Source organism: Arvicola amphibius, chromosome 11 (genome assembly GCF_903992535.2).
Source record: "Arvicola amphibius chromosome 11, mArvAmp1.2, whole genome shotgun sequence".
Lineage (NCBI taxonomy): Eukaryota > Metazoa > Chordata > Mammalia > Rodentia > Cricetidae > Arvicola > Arvicola amphibius.
The window spans coordinates 111,669,001-111,686,550 of record NC_052057.2 but is presented as its reverse complement, the minus strand read 5'-3'; the positions used below and the strand labels follow the sequence as shown (position 1 = coordinate 111,686,550).

Genomic DNA, 17,550 nt, shown 5'->3' with positions numbered 1-17,550 from the left:
GTAGCAAAGGATAACCTTAAACTCCTTATCCTCCTTCCCCTTCCTCTCAAGTACCAGGATTTCAGGCATGCAGGCCAGAGGTGTAGGAGGCTACAGAAGCCGGTGAAACACAGGGGCCCACATGGAGGAAATAGCAGGCCAGAGTCCAGAGGAAGCAAGTAGAGAGAAGCAGCATCTTAAGAATCAGACTCTAGAATTGGGAATCAAATTTTGTGGGTGGCAGAAGCCAGCAGAAACAAATGATCTGTTCATGACTCAGATCAGCCACTTGATTCAGAGCAGCTGCTGTGCTCCTTGGGAGGGAGCTCATTTATGCCACTCCCGGGTTTTAGCACCAGATGAATGAAAAAATAAATAATTTAAAAGAAAGAACATGACCGTTCCTGGATATGCTTGAGGAGAAAGTTTATTGTTAGATATTAATACCGTAGACAGGAGACATAGCTAAAGGCAGGGAAATCTAGCAGAGTCCAGAGTGGTCATGGCCCTAAGCTATATGTAGAAAGGGAGTAGGGGAAGGGAGAGGGAACCAGATATAGGAGGATCAAAAGAGGAGAGGTAAAAAAATGACTAGATTATATAGGGAGGAACAACTGGAGGAAGGACAGACCAGCCTCTGGGCTGGAACATTAGGGTAGGAGATGGCGTATGCCAACCAAGGAGGGCCCTGTAATAGGTTGGGAGGAACTGAGGGATGCAGGGGAAACCTAGCAGCCAGGTCCACTTGGATAATGTGTCGTAGTTAGGGTTTCTGTTTCTGTAAAGGCACCATAACCGTAGCAACTCTTATAAAGAAAAACATTTAATTAGGGTAGCTTACATTTTCAGAGGTTAAATCAATTATCATCATACACGGCGAGACATAGCAGCGTGTAGGCAGACATGGTGCTAGAGAAGGAGCAGAGAATGAAGAAGGAGCTACCATCTTGATCCTGCAGGCAATGGAAAGTAAACTGAAACTGGGAGTGGCTTAAGCATATGTGAGCCCTCAAAGCCTGCTCCTCAGCGGCACACTTTGTCAAGGAAAGCCACACCTCCAGATAGTGCCACTTCCTATGTGTTCATGGGGCCAATTACATCAAACTAGCAGTGTGTTAAGTAGGCACCTCAGCCATTTCTCCTAGGTTTAAGACCTAACACTCCCCTCTTTTCTTTTTCTGATTTGTTTACTGTTTTCTCAGGGTGAGAGCATGTTTTACATCCACAGTTGGAATACTCTATAAATGTATTAAAGTTTCATACCCAGTCAAAGGGTGTACTTTATTATACTTCTTGTAACAGTTACTCTATAAGGGACATTTAAGACTCTGATTGCCTTCTCCAATTTAGTATCTTTCCTCAATCCAGTCTTTATAGTTATGGTTACAAATTCTTATTTCTTTCTCTTCAAGTAAGAAAACATTGTCTTTTATGGATTCTTATTCTGTATTATGGGCTGCAATCTATTGCTATTCATATATATTTACAGTGTTTTATAAAGAAAATGGAGTGAACATTATAGGGTTATAATGCCCTATAATGCCAAGTGCCAAGTATAGATAAGTGAGATAATTTCTACAGTAGACCTAAATATGTTCTAAACCTAGACCAGGAACAGTTTTGATTGGCTTAAGATGAATGCTTCTTGTCAGTACAATGATAATTGCATTGATTCATTTTACATCCGTTCACAGTGTCTGGTCACTTTCCTCTAAGTCAGTGGTTCTCAACCATCCTAATATTATGACCCTTTAATACACTTTCTCATGTTGTGATAACTTGCAACCATAAAGTTATTTCATTGCTTGTTCATAACTGTAATTTGCTACTGTTATGAGTCATAATATAAGTATCTGATATGAAGAAATGCTGAGATCCAATCCCCAGGTTGAGATCCATTGATCTAAGTCTTAAAAGGTGTGGACTCTGCAGCTCTATTGACAGATCATTGAGTTAAAAGAGGTGCTGAGTGGACCGTACTGAAGCTGGAATGGTCTCTATGAAGATGCTCTTTATTTACTTTCCCAAAAATACTTATCTGTGCTTTAGGTGGCACTTTAACGTTTTTAACTTCTTGAAAAATCACTTAGATACTAATGTTCTCTATGCATGAGCTCTCATTTTCAGGATAGCTGTGTACATATTCATCCACACTCTTTCCTTTGCAGATTCTCCTTTTAAACTTTCAGCTGCCATTGACATGTGAATTCTTCTTTCTTTCCAAGTGACAGTTTAGGAGTGTTGATTGTACTAGTATTGTAAAAAGTACCCCAATACAGATGCTAACATAATAGTTTGCTTATACTTTATATACAGTTGTAGGAAATTGAAGACTTTAATGGTAAGTGTGTCCTCTTTGGGGGCTAATATTTTTTTTAATGTTTGTTTTTGGCTTATATAGGCTATTAATGTGCAATACTTTGTTTTCATTTTTAACAAAAGTAGACTGTTTAGGAATTTGATAAATTTTGCAGATGGGCCATCAACTGATAAAGATTCTGAAGAAAAGAAAAAAGAACCTGCAATTTCATCACAGAATAGCCCTGAAGCGAGAGAAGAAAGGTAACTCACTTTATAGGAATTAATTTCTGCTGTAGTTGCTATTGTAGGGTTTCTAGCACTCAGGAGGCAGAGGCAGGTGAATCTCTGAGTTCAAAGCCACTCTGATTTACAGAGTGAGTTCCAGGACAGCCAGGGCTACACAGGGAAACGCTGTCTCCAAAAGAAGACAAGAAAAGGAAAGAAAGGAAGCTGGGGGGGTGGGAGGGACCATGGATCAAAAGGATTTATTTGGCATACATATTCCAGCAGGACACAGCTCATTGAGGAAAGCCAAATCAGAAACCAGAGCAGAAGCCATGGAGGAATGAATGCTATTTAATGGCTTGCTTCCTGTGGCTTGCTGCCGTCTTGTGCAACCCATTACCAATAGTGACACCACAGTGACTTTTGGACCCTTACATATCAATTAGTCAAAAAATACCCCAGGGACTGCTCTGTCAGCAATCTAGTAGAAACATTTTTTCATTTGAGGTTCCTCTTACCAGACAGCTCTAGATTGTGTCAAGTTAACAAATAAGCAGACAGGAAAACTAGCTAGTCTGTTTACCTGCACCATCACTTTGTCCCTGGTTTTCTGATCCTGCCTCTACTCCTCCTTCCTCTTTCTAGTCAGATGGAATTAGCACACATGTATAGCCATCTTTAAAACATTTTAGCAGGATTTCTTAGAATTTAAGAAGAAAAATAGAAGTCTACAAAAATATAGCAAGGTAATTTATATTATACTGTTGTAGTTAGGATTTCTCTTGCTATGAAGAGACACCATGACCACGGCAACTCTTACAAAGGAAAACATTCAATTGGGGTGGCTCACTTTTGGAGGTTCAGTCCATGATCAACATAGTGGGGGACATGGCGATGTGCAGGAGACCTGATGCTGAGAAGCAGCTGAGAGTCCTAATCTTGCAGGCAACCGGAAGTCTACTGACACAAGGAGTAGCTTGAGCGAAGGGGATCTCAAAGCCCACTCCATTGTGACACACTTCCTCCAACAAAGCCACACCTCCTGATAGTGCCCCTCCCTATGAGCTTTTGGGGGCCAAAACTTAGTAAGTTTGAATACGATTGCTAGGATGAACAGTAATGGATGGAATGAAAGTAGTGACTACAGACTCAAATGGCCCTTGACCTCATTTGCCTTTTTGAGCTTTTTTTTTTTTTTGTCTAAATTTAACCATTTAAGGAAATTTTTAGTATACTTCCATTAGTATTTAAAGTTTAGGTGGAATATTTATGTGCTAAAGCCTGGCATCTATGCAGAACAACACATAAGAGTAAACATGACTATCCAGACTAGCCTGGGGTATAATATAAAGGAAGTTGTAAGTCAAATCTGAGTGATTTGAGGTTGACTAAGGTTTTACATTTGGGTGCTGGAATTTGAGAAACTTTAAGTGGTTCAAACCTAGGAATCACATTTTAAGAGACAAGGTTGGTAATAGTGAAGTGAATCAGCCCATACAGGCAAGTTGCAGTGCTTTGGTTAAGTATTGGCCATAGGCAAGAAGCAAAAGCTTTACAGTACTTAAGAAGTTTTGTTTTGTTTTTTAACATTGGTTGGGGCTGGAGATGTAGTTCATTTGGTATATTGCCTGCTGAGCATATGTAAAGCCTGGATTCAATTCCTAGAAGCCATAAAATGGGGCATAGTGGCGCATATCTGAAATCCCTGTACTTGGGAGGTAGAAGCAGAAGGCTTGGCTTCATAGAGTTCAAAGTCAATCTAAGCAATATGAGACCCTGTCGCAAAAATGAATAATTCTTTTTTCATTTACTACTTAGAGATGCCATGCTACCCATTGAAAATACATACAGGTTGAGATCCTAGTTCTTGCTTTTGGGAAACTTTGTCTTGCAGGAGAGTGTGAAAAACAGTATACAAACCTCTGTGTAGACAGGATTTTCTAAATACATGGTTCATAAGAAGAAACTAACTAGAGTTAGATGATACTGATAACTTTTCCACAGTGAGCAGTTTTGGTGTTTAACAGTGGTTTGTCCTGGAGAAAGTGGAGGAGATGTAATCTTAACAGCAAACACAGCAAGTTAGTTCTACAGTAGATAAGAGGGATGGACAGCTTAATAAGTCTTTGAAAATGACTTGTGATAGCATTTAATTGAGATTACACAGAAGCATTTTGAAAAGAACTGGTTTGGGTGAATGTCCAGTAGAAGAAGTTAGTCAGATGTAATTGAAGTTTTGGAGTTGACTAGAAAATTATCAGACTATTCAGATTAATCCACTATTTCTAGAAAGAAATCTTTTTACAGTCTTGATTTAGAACCCTTTTGTCTGTCTAGTATGTAGGTTTTGAAACAGTTTTTTCCTCTTTCTAGTTTAACTGCACTCTGCGCTCTTTTCTGGCCTCATTCCTTTATCCCTTTCCAAAAGCCAAGATCCTTGATTATTCTGTACTGTGCTGAACTTTGATGTATACTTTTTCCTGTTAAAAAAAGGTATAGGGCTGGCTGTAATGGGTACTCACTTTAGTCCTAGCACTCAAGAGGTAGAGGCAGGAAGACCTCTCTCATTAAGGCCAGCCTGATCTACATAGATAGTTCCAGATTAACCAGGACTATGCAGTGAGTCTCTGTCTTAAAAAGAAAAAAAAAATCGTTGCTGTTAATGTTTAAAGGAAAATAAAGTCAGAATATTTGTTTTTGTTTTGTTTTTTTGGTTTGGTTTTTTTGGTTTGGTTTTTTTTTTTTGTTGTTGTTGTTTTGTTTTGGTTTGGTTTGGTTTGGTTTTGGTTTTGGGTTTTCGAGATAGGATTTCTCTGTAGCTTTGGAGCCTGTCCTGGAACTAGCTTTTGTAGACCAGGCTGGCCTCAAACTCACAAAGATCCACCTGCCCCTGCCTCCCGAGTGCTGGGATTAAAGGCGTGCGCCACCACCGCCCGGCTTGTTTTTGTTTTTAATTTAGTTGTTTTGGAACAGGCTTTCTCTTTGTAGCCCTGGCTGTCCCGGAACTCACTATTTAGACCATACTGGTCTCAAACCTGGAGATCCACCTGCCTCTCCCTCCCAAGTGCTAGGACTAAGGGCATGTGCCACCACTGCCCAGTTTTTGTTTTTTTAAGGCATGAGATTTATCTATTGGAGTCAATTTTTTAAAAACGTTTAGTCTATATGTAGGTGACATTTCTGTTACATAATGGTGACTGAAATGCTATCTCATTTAGACCCCAAGTATTTATTTTTACAGCATAATGACAATGCTATTCAGAAGGTTTTCCTAATTGTTTTCTGGTCTGTGTACCCATGTATGTGTCTTTTAGTAGTTCCAGTGGCAATGTAAGCAGCAGAAGGGATGAGACAAACGCTCGAGACACTTACGTTTCATCTTTTCCTCGGGCACCAAGCACTTCTGATTCTGTACGGTTAAAGTGTAGGGAGATGCTTGCTGCAGCTCTCCGGACAGGAGGTAAGTGTAGTGTTGTTTGCACCCCACACCCTCTCCACCTTCGTGCTGGTGTTTACTTGTGTCTTCCTGCTGATAGCAGTTCTTAGAGGGCAGTAGGAAGGAGGACACTGGTACCACCAACAAGCACAGCCTTCTAGAGTGGTGATACTTTTCTTGGTTCATGCTAATTTAAGCTTTTCCTATGTAAATCTCAGATTTGACCTTAGGTTGAGCGGTAACAAGATGAATTGTTAAAATTAGTATGGCATAGAGTATTTAACTTTTATATTAGTAATTCATTCTTATACTTATTATAGTTAGAAAAGCAATTTACAGTTTACATTTCCGTGGGGAATACCAAGAAATACTAATCCTTAGACTTCATATGCCAACGATTTTCAGGTTTCATGCTATCGTGAAACACCAAGTGGTATCCCTAAAATGTTTAAGTTAAGAAAGTAAGTTTGGTAGGCAGAACGTTTGACATTTTAAATAAATTAACCCTTTTTCTTTTCAGTTATGCTGAACTATGCATAGCTAGGGTGACCAGTTTTGCTGCTTACTTGACCCTTTCTACTTGAATTTCCTTACTGCCTCTCTTTTCCCCTTTTTCTATCTTGCAGTTCTCTTTATTCTTTCCCTTCTTTGAGCGTCTGTGATAGTCTTCTGAGTATGTCTATGTATATGAGTGACAGATGAAATGAGAAGCTTCTCTGTGTTGAAGTCTATGTCATGGGAGATAAGGCATTTCTTCTTAATAACCGTTCTTTCTCTGTTCTCTGTTGGAACACCCAGAATTTATCGTGTTGTGAAATGAGGAGTTGCCTAGTATATGAAAAGAAGTCATCAGTACAAGAGTACTGTGGCACAGGCCTTAGATCAACTCCAGAGGAAAGGAGTAGTGGGCTGAAAGATACCAGGTCCTAACAAACTCAGAGATTCTGTGGATGAGGCAAATGGGACTGAAGAAATAGGAGTGTTTTGATGAGTTTTTCATTTCTGTTTCTAGATGACTACATTGCTATTGGAGCTGATGAGGAAGAACTGGGATCCCAGATTGAAGAAGATATCCTTTATGTTCACATCCATAGCTGTGTATAGTAATCTGTGAGGTTAATTGTCCCTATCCTTCTACATAAGTCAGAGGTTAATTCTGTACTTTTTTTAGGAAGGAGAAGGGCATTCCTGTTTATTTCATTTGTTTTTCTCTCATTCAAAACTAAACAGCATATCATTAATGGTAAATTTTTCAGCCTTTGTAATATTGGAAGTGTAGCATCTGAATTTTATTTTATTTTTTTTAAAGATTTATTTATTTATTATGTATACAGTGTTCTGTCTGCATGTATGCCACCAGACCAGAATAGGGCACCAGATCTCATTATAGATGGTTGTGAGCCACTATGTGGTTGCTGGGAATTGAACTCAGGACCTCTGGAAGAGCAGGCAGTGCTCTTAACCTCTGAGCCATCTCTCCAGCCCTAGCATCTGAATTTTAGTTGTGTAAAATGGCAGGGAAAATGTGAGGCCCACTCAGTGGGAGGGCCTCAGACTACATAGTCCCTGTTCCTTCTGTCAGAACATGTGTTCATGCCTGGCACCATAGAAAAGGCTGCAAGGGGAGTGCCTATGTGGCAGTGTAAGGTTCCCACCTTACACTGTTTATGTTGTTTTTGAGGACTGCCCTTTGTAAAATATGAGCCCCTCTGGGCCTTGATCTCTGCTTTGACCTGGCCTTCTGTGGAGAAGAGCCTGTTGTAGCATCTTCTCACCGAGCTGCTAGATGAGATGAGTCTCTAGTGTGGCCTCAGGTGCTCTCCTCTCATAAGACCTCCGAGGGAGTTATGCCCGTGCTCATAGATTTTGAGGTCCTTAGTGGGATTCAGACTCTTTCATATATCTGATAACTTGGGTTATGTCAGAGTACCTCCTTGAAATCATATTGATGCTTGCTTCTGGCATTAAACATTTTTAAAAAGCATCACTGAGTCAGCAGTTGTAAAGATGAGTACTATTGACCAATTACAGAAGAAGGAATCTGAAAGTATTATTTTTCTAAATTGGAAAACGTTTTCGTGAATTGTTTAAAAAATTTAAGAATTTCGAATTTGGCAGAACAAAAAAAATGTTATCTTTATAACAATCTTTTTTCCTTAATGGCCAAGTACCTATATATCAAGAAATAAGGAATACAGACATGAAATACAAAAACAGAGTACGAAGTAGGATATCAAATCTTAAAGATGCAAAAAATCCAAATTTAAGGAAAAATGTGCTGTGTGGGAATATTCCTCCTGACCTGTTTGCTAGGATGACAGCAGAGGTGAGCAAGTCTATATGGAAGTGCTTGTGTGAAACTGCTTCGGAAACCACTGTGATGAACGTGTATATTAGAAACCTCAAGATCACTTGCTCCATTTCCACTGTCGGGTTCTTCCTTCTGTCTTGAGCTGTTCAGATGTTCTTTTGTGATGCATTAAATCTCTGCAACCTGTCATCTACAGTCTGCTGGCTTTATTAATCATCCAGCAGTAATCCTGACTTTTTAACTAGCTAATACAATTTGCTATCTTTAAGAAATTTTGTTTTAAAATCATACTAAAATATCTAATACTATCGGGGAGGTGGTGGAGCAAGCCTTTAATTCCAACACTTGGACATCAGAGGCGTGAGGATCTCTATGAGTTCAAGGCCAGCCTGGTCTTCAAAGAGAGTTCCAGGATAGCCAGGGCTACATGGAGAAACACTGTTTCAGACCAAACAAAACAAACTAAAAAAATTCTAAAATGTCCACAAAACAGAGAACAAAGTGTAGTCAGATTCCATATATCCATCACCTGAGTTCTACCTCCACCTGCCATTGAGTATTTTTTACCTTTTGTTTGTTTGTTTTGGTTTTTTTTTCAAGACAGGGTTTCCTTGCATAGCTGTGGCTTCCTGGAACTCAGTTTATAGACCAGGCTAGCCTGGAACACAGAGATCTCCCTGCTTCTGCTTCCTGAGTGCTGGGATTAAAGACGTGCAGCACCACTACCCAGCTTTTCATCCTTTTTTTTAAAAATCATCCTTTTTTTCCTAATCTTTGCTTTTGAATTTATGTCAAGCAAATCCCTGGTGTTTATCCTTTCAACCCATACATGTATACATGTCTGTGTGTGCATATTTTTTAAATATCTATTTAAATACTTTTCTGTATGTAGCTACATTATTATTACCACATCCAGCTAAACACATGGCCTTGCCATGGTATGAAACTTACTCATATTCACGTCTCTCTGATTATGCTCTACGTGTGCCTGCCAGGAGCTGAAGTCTACACATTACCTTGGATTTTTTTTTTTTTTTTTTTTTTTTGCTTTTTTGCTAAAGCAGTTTCTTTTGTGGGGGTGTTTCCAGACAGGGTTTCTTTGTGTAGCCCTGGCTGTCCTAGAACTCACTCTACAGACCAGGCTGGACTCGAATTCACGGAGATTTGCCAGTCTCTGCCTCTCCAAGTGCCACATATGTCATCAGGTCTAGCTTAAAGCGGTCTCTTTTGTCCCTCACATCCCCTCCCCTCTTCCTTTTTCCTCTGTGGTGCTTCTGTGTTGAAGAACTAGCTCTTTCCACACATACATTTCTGTGAATATTGCATTAGATCATATTTCTTTATTTTTCTCTCCCCTTGATTTTCCATATAGTTTGATTATACTTAAGCTTCCCTTTTCTTAAGTGATGGACATTCTGTCAGAGGGAACATAGTGTCTTGGTGCTTTCCTCTTGGCATGCATTTCCTCTTGGGGTTTTTTTTTTTTTTTTTTTTTTTGTGACTTTGGGTAATATCAGTGAGTTTTCCCACTGTAAAGTACTCCACTAATCTTTCACCCACTGATGAGCATGTTATTTGAGTAGGGTAACCACTGCAAGAGAGCAGTTTCTAAGATGTCATTTATAGCTAGGATTCTTTCATAGAAGCAGTTTCGAATATAAATTCAAGCTTAGTTATCCAGTTGGCTTAATAAGAAAAGATAAACTTAAAATTCTTTGTTTAGTTAAACCGTTATCAGAATGGTAGCTGCTGTTGCTTCTGTGTGTGCATGCCCTCTACTAAGTACTGTCAAGGGACTTGGAGCCGCTTATCTAACTGCTGGGGGTTTTCCTTACAGTAATTATTTGAGTGACTGAAGAAGTCATTTTATTTTGGGCCACCAGACTCACCTTCATGTTAACTTTTGTGCCCATTTGACCCAAACATGATAGTCTCTGTGCTTTCTGGCATTAAAAAAAAAGAGTAACCCTGGCATATTCTGTGTACAATGTCCCTGGTTTCTCTGAGGATGGCATGAGTATCTTGTGAACACCAGAGGTGTGATTGCTATAGGTTTACTTTGTTAGTTTATAACCAGTGTATGTACCTAATTTTAACATAAATATCTGAGTCTTTAAAGAGATTTTGAAAGAAAATTATTTTAAATCCTCTGAGGGGAAAAATACTAGTTTTAAACTTAAAATTGTGTCAGCCGATTTCTACTTTTATTTTTTTTATATATATATCACCTGCCCACCAGAAGAGGGCACCAGAGCTGTGAGCTACCATTTGGTTGCTGGAAATTGAACTCAGGGCCTCTGTAAGTGCTACCAGTGCTCTTAACCTCTGAACCATGTCTCCAGCCCTGGTTTTACTTTTATTACTGATTATTGTTAAGCTGTGTGAACATGAAAGCATTCGGGGTATAGGATAGCTGTCAAATGTATCTGTAACTCATTGATATTGCCATTTCTGTCATAGGAAATGGCTAGTGATGAGCTCAAAGAGATGAGGAAAAACCTGACGAAAGAAGCCATCAGAGAACATCAGATGGCCAAGACTGGTGGGACCCAGACTGACTTGTTCACGTGTGGCAAGTGTAAGAAGAAGAACTGCACTTATACACAGGTGTGTGGTTGGCTGTACTCTCATGATCACATAAGACTGGTTCACTCCTGTTTCAGAGTAAAGATAATTAAAGAACCTGATATTGTTCAAGAAAAGATGTAACCTCTTTGGTGAAAAAGTACTTTCTCGGTAGATTCCAACTAATTAAAGATAAGTTGATATATTTGTGTGCTAATGAAAATGTTTACTATAAAAACTGTATCAGTTCTATAGAACCCCAGATGTACTACAATGGACAGCTCATAAGCAGTTGCTGGTTACTGTGTCATAGCAAGCAGGACCATCTAGTGAAGGGAAGTTCTCCTCTCTCACATGCTCACATGGCCTGTGTACAAATAGGTGCCTATTCCTGTTTGTAACATGATGACTATTGCATTCATATATGACAGGATTGACCTTTTGGTTTTGAGTAACATAAAGAACTGTTAAGAAATTTCTGTTGCTATATGTCTATATAAAAATAACACTATCTTCATTTTTGTTTGCCAAATAAGATTTTTTTCTTCACTTTTATTGTTGTGTATATTTGTAATCTTCTAACCTTAGAAATTTCCCCTTGAAGGTCATGTTTCAGGTCGTAGATATAGGTGTTGATCCTACCAAGCAAGAGCACAATTCTTTTAGTCAAATTAAGATAACTTTAAACTCTGCTATGTCCCTAAAGCAAGGTTTGAGAAAATTAGCAGTGGTGGAGACAGTGGGCTTTACAATAGCTTTTTAAAAAAACTGCAAGACTAGGGGAATTCCGAGGGCTGGGAGATTTCGAATTTGGCTGGACATTTTAAAGTTATTTGGCAAAATATCAAGGTAGATATCAGGATATGGTTAGATACAGGGTGTAAAACACATTAGATTCCAGAAAATTAGTCAAGAACTCTGAGTTTGGATTTTTATTTATTTGGTTGGTTGCAGAGATCCGTCTGTCTCTGTCTCCAGTATTGCAATTACAGGTGTGCACCACCTCCGCCCAGCTAGGACTATTATTTTTATCCTGAGACCTTGTAATACTAGTTTTAGAATGTTTGTTCTTCCTCCTTTTAGATTTATTTATGTTTTATGTATGGAGTGTTTTGCCTGCATGTTGTCATGCACTACATGCATCTTGGTGTCCTTGGAGATTAGAAGAGGTGTCAGTCATCTCTTCAGCCCTTAGAATGTCTGTTTATTTTTGTGGGCTTTTAGTTAAAATCATGTTGATGATTTACCAGAAACTTGTGGTTAGGTTTTGAGCCTGGGGCTTTGTTTGTGATTGGCAAGCACTTTTCATGGCTGAGCTATGTCCTCAGCCCAGATCTTCCTGAGTGTTCTATTTTGAACACTTCTTTTAAGACATGGTCTCAACATTTTCCAGTTTTGCTTTTCTGCTTGCAAATGTGAAATTCCATTCCCATTAAGCTGGGTAGCCACTGACCATTGTGATACTGCCATGTACTTGAGTGAACAAGTCTTTGAGATGGTCACTTCATTTTGTTGGGGTTTTGTACTATGCCCAGCTTTTTTGTAAATATCTTAATCAGTGAACAGTATTCCATTAGATGCATTTAATCTTCTGTGTTCACTTCCAACATATGTGCTGTTATTAAGTGACATTCTTCAATATCCTTATACAGAGATCTTGTATTTCTAATTATGTATCAAAGTAGATAAGAATGCCACATTCCCTGGCAGAGATATGGGTATTTAATATCACTTTTAGAGAGGTTGTGTCAGTTATGTGTGTCATAAAGAAATGCTTTCGGGCCCGGTGGTGGTGAGGCCTGCCTTTAATCCCTGCACTCAGAGGCAGAGACAGGCGGATCTCTGTAAGTTCAAGGCCAGCCTGGTCTATAAGAGGGAGTTCCAGGATGGCCAGAGGTCAGAGCTACACAGAGAAACCCCATCTTGAAAGCCAAGGAAAAAAAAAGAAGAAAGAAATGCTTTGGATTTTATTAACATCTTTACTAATGTGTAGGTCATTAACGTGTTAATTATTGGTTTTGTCTTTATTAACCATTTGCAAAATGCATAATTTAAAGAGTGACTTTCAGAGAAGTTTTCTACTTAACTGGATAAATTACACATGAAAGACGAACAGAAGGCTTTAGAAAAACAAAAGTTTGAAATTGTGTTCCTTTGCCAATAGTGTAAGCTCTTACACTTCTTAGGGTGATATCACTGGAGATACTTTATGTCTTTATGTAAAATATTCTTACATAGGTTGGGTTATTTTTAGTGGTAATTCAAAAGTATTTTTTATTCAATTTTGCTGCAGGTGCAGACTCGTAGTGCTGATGAACCAATGACAACATTTGTCCTATGTAACGAATGTGGAAATCGGTGGAAGGTAGGGCACCCCTGGGTTGTATTTCATAACTTACTGTCTCTTCATAAACCAACTAAGATAGTAATATGTACCCTCCTGGAGTTTGATCTTAGTAACACATATGTTTTTAATGCAAGAATGGTAGGAAAGAATATTAAATAACCATCACACGTTCCCATAGATACTGTAGTTATTGAATTATTTCCACTCTTGTTCTTCCAGAAAGGCAGTGTATGTTTATTCCTTATTTTAATAAATTTGATTTTGGAAAATGTTATAGACTTCTATATGATATTGGGGTTTATTTTAGGAATTCTAGTGGGATTGGTTCTGGTTTGGTAGCTTTTCAGTAAGCCTTCATATTTATTGTCTCTGTGAATTTGTCTCATACACGCAAGTTTTTTTTTAATTACATGTGTTTAAGAGTTTTTCTGTTCTAATGTTTATTGTATATGTTCTTTGCTGACATCACACATGTATATAATGTCTTCTGGCTATTCTCACTGTCAGCCTCTCATCTCTTCCCTTCCCAGTCAGTCCCTTTCTCACATTCATGTTTTGTTTTGTGACCAACTGAGTTTAACCAGGACCGTCTGTGTGACTGCGGGTTTTTTACTGTCCTTTGGAGCAACTGTCCATTGCTCCTCCCCTCAGGATCTACCAGTAGTTAAGCAAGGACTAGGCTCTGCATCTCTCCTGACTGCTGATGAAAGGCCTGTTCCTGTACAGACTGGTGGAAAGCTAATTTTTGAGGGATTTTTTTTTTTTTTTGAGCACCAAAAACAAAATATAAAACTAGAATTGCATATCAGCTCCAAAGGCATTTGTATTGTTAATAATGATGAGGCTGTTAGTGGTGTGGGGTTGGGCGATGCTCGTGGTAGAATCAGTCTTTGGAGTCACACAGTGATTGGAAATCTCTTGTCTCTCACCCTCACTGATCCAGTGTTTCCTCATGTAGTCGGCATAAATAATACCTGATCTCACCTCTGTCATTGCTTCTCTTCCAATCCTGACGAAGAAACTTGGAATGTCTAGATAGTCCTCTTAGAGCTGTTACACATGCTGGACACTTTCATCTCTGCGATGAGCAAACAGTACAGTTTGTTTTACTACAAGCAGTTCGCCAAACAGGTTGTGCCATATGGTACCTAAGGAATTTAAGAAAGTTCAGTTTAATTTAGAAAGCTGATAAGAATTGTTAGTTATTGAACCTAGAAACATGAAGAGAAGTACCTTTAAAAACTACTAAAACAAAACTTTACATGTTTGTTCTTTAGTTACATGGTCCTTGTAATTCTGTGCTGGAGGGTCAGAATGAGTGACTTATGTATAAAGTCTTTCCACAGGAGCCTCTGTCATAGGGTGTGTAAAATCGAGATATATATGTCATTGTCTGTATTTTTTAAATCTTACAAAGTATTTCTTTTGTTTTTTGCAGTTCTGTTGAGTTGGAAGAATCAGCAAGGTATCTGGACCATTATGAAAAATGGATTTTGTAATTAGCTTTAAAATTAGGCCAGGCAACCCGTTTCCCTGATATTTGTAAGCAGCACCGTCTCATGGGTCAGTCTTTGTTTTTACCTAACATTCTTTCTTAAAGCCATCTGTGGTTTCAGATCAGCTAGGAGACCATAGGAGAACTAGATAATGTGTTGCGTTTTTTTTTTTATTTTTATAAGTTGATGTTACATTTTATTAAATATTAACTTTTTTAGTTAGAACACACAAAAATTGTGTTGTTCTCCATTAATGCATAAAGACAAAATTGCTTTTCTCATTGGTATGTACCTAAAATATTAAAGGAGGAGCAAAGAAGTAATATAAATGTTAGAGTACCAAATATGATATGTATTCCAGTAGCCCTTGACCAGCTTATCAAATTGTGCACACTATTTGAACTAGCTTATGAATTTGCTCTTAATTACCATGCCCACAAAGCCTTGGATCCCTGATCTCTTGCATCTGTGACTAACTGCAGTGATCTTTTTTGTATTTCTTATACATGTATATTACCATGTTTAATAGGGTTTTCTTTGGAAATCGACTTGATTTTTCAATCAGTTTGGTTTTATTTGACTTTGCACTCTATTAGTTTCACAGAGCCCCTAGGGTTTTCACAAAGCCCCTCCCAGGCATACTTTTGGTGAATTTTCCCCCATAGAAGACATGCTGGGAAGGAAATGTCAGCATCTTAGTAGAGTTCCTGGAGGCAGCATGGCTGGACTTGCACTTGGAAATTACTGACCAAGGGTTAAGCCTAAGACCTGTGTAAGTCATTAAGCTGTGCTCTTTGCACATGGAGGTTGCAAAAAAAGGAAAAAAGAATGTTTTAGTGTGAATCTTTTGTGCTTTTTTTTACATGATGATGATAAGCCAACTGAAATGTTGGCTGTAGCAAGTAGTTTTACAATGCATATTTCACAATTAAGTTTTACCTTTGTTTAAATGTGTCCCGCTTGTTTTGCTGGTAATAAGCCGTGGTTTTCACAGTTTTCTTGATACAGATGTTCCGTTGCATATAGTAAAGGCCACTGTTGTAAAGCTTACAATTTACATGCTTCCGCATCTGGCCATACATCTGTGCAAAGACCACTACACAAGCTTTGTGTTTGCTCTGCTTTGCAGACTGTTCGACATAACATAGAAAACAAATGTCCATGTTAAAAAGGATTGGTCCATGGGTAATTTCTGTCACTTTAAAAATAAAGTACATTTTAAAAGAATTTGTTTTAAAATAAGGTTAAAATAGTCCCACTTAATTTTAAGTGATCCATTTTAAAATTTGTAAATCAATAAACTTTTTTGTTGTTAAACAGGTATTATATTTTGTCATTTTTATTTAGATGTTGAAACTTTCCTCCCCCAACTATTAACAATACTCTTAGGTTCTGTTCTACTTAAGCCTGGCCATACTCGGGTATTGAACAGTGGTCAGAGCTGTCGTTTTCTGTTCATTGCCTGAGCCCTGGTGACGGCGAGAGCAGTGGTCCTCAGGCTCATGAGCTCATTCACATGGGGCTTTAATTTTGCAAAGTGGTACGGCAGTATTCATCTCAGTTTTGGATGCATTCTGAGGGGTCTTATTTTACAGTTATTTCCTAGACAGAGTAACTGAAGTGAACACAGGAAAAGTGACTTGGGCAAATACATTTGCAAATAATGAAGAGCCATAACCATCATGCGGAGAGAAAGTAACAGCCTTGACATTCTTGCCCCTCAGAGTGCTGTTGAACATTGATTTATGAATTGTGCTAGGCCATAACAAAAATTCTGAAATACTTACATAAACTCAAACATCCAAATCTGTATATAATTTACAAATGAAACCACCAGGTGTGGTGGCTCATACCTTCATCCCCAGCAGTGAACAGTCTGGTCTACACAGCAAGTTCCAGGCCACCCTGAGCTAAGTAGAGAGACCCTGCTTCAGAGAGGGAGAGATGCGGGGAATAAAAGAGGAAAACTCAAGAAGTGTGATTTGAGGATTTCATTTCAAAATAAAAACTATAATGAAAAGGTCATTTGAGAAGTGTTTAGTTTTTGTTGTTTCCTTCGAGACAGAGTCTCTGTAGCCCTTGCTGTCCTAGAACTCATGTAGTCCTGCTTGGCCTCAAGTTCATGGAGATCCACCTGCCTCTGCCTCCCAGGTGCTGGGATTAAAGCTGTATGCCACTATGCCTGGCTTCATTTGAGACATTTTAATCAATAAATATTCCCTGCTTTTTACCCTCATTTAGCCAAAGGAAATTAGTCATTTTAGAGGAATTGAGATGCATGCTTTTAGTCCTAGCCTTTAGGAGGTAGAGGCAGAGGGTCAGGAGTTCATCCTTGGTTACATAAGGAATCCAAAGCTAATCTGGGCTAGATGAAACCCTGTTTCCAAAAATGGTTAAAAATAAAGGGACGGGGGGCTGGAGAGATGGCTCAGAGGTTAAGAGCATTGCCTGCTCTTCCAAAGGTCCTGAGTTCAATTCCCAGCAACCACATGGTGGCTCACAACCATCTATAATGGGTTCTGGTGCCCTCTTCTGGCCTGCAGGCATACACACAGAATGTATTATTTATAATAAATATTTTAAAAAAATAAAGGGACGGGGCTGGAGAGATGGCTCAGAGGTTAAGAGCACTGACTGCTCTTCCAGAGATCCTGAGTTCAATCCCAGCAACCACATGGTGGCTCTCAACCATCTGTAATGAGATCTGATGCCCTCTTCTGGCCTGCAGGCATACATGGAGGCTGAACACTGTGTACATAATAAATAAATAAGTCTAAAATAATAAAATAAAAAAATAAAGGGATGTCCTACCAGGAAATATGATGGGCTAATCAGTGGTAAGGGGACTAAGAGGTGAACACTACGTACCGAGAAATAAGCCAGGTGCTAA

At 38.8% G+C, this 17,550-nt stretch overlaps 1 protein-coding gene across 3 annotated transcripts in view; it reads left to right on the top strand.

Moving 5' to 3' along the window:
• Nucleotides 1-15,977, top strand: part of Tcea1 (transcription elongation factor A1) — a 29,946-nt gene extending 13,969 nt beyond the window's left edge. For all 3 annotated transcript variants that reach the window (XM_038347668.2, XM_038347669.2, XM_038347670.2), the window contains exons 4-10: nucleotides 2,454-2,541; nucleotides 5,820-5,965; nucleotides 6,954-7,010; nucleotides 8,113-8,267; nucleotides 10,713-10,859; nucleotides 13,111-13,182; nucleotides 14,603-15,977. In XM_038347668.2, coding sequence (XP_038203596.1) covers nucleotides 2,454-2,541; nucleotides 5,820-5,965; nucleotides 6,954-7,010; nucleotides 8,113-8,267; nucleotides 10,713-10,859; nucleotides 13,111-13,182; nucleotides 14,603-14,611 — 674 coding nt within the window. In that variant the 3' untranslated portion in view covers nucleotides 14,612-15,977. The remainder of the gene's footprint in view (nucleotides 1-2,453; nucleotides 2,542-5,819; nucleotides 5,966-6,953; nucleotides 7,011-8,112; nucleotides 8,268-10,712; nucleotides 10,860-13,110; nucleotides 13,183-14,602) is intronic.
• The last annotated feature ends 1,573 nt before the right edge of the window (nucleotides 15,978-17,550 follow it).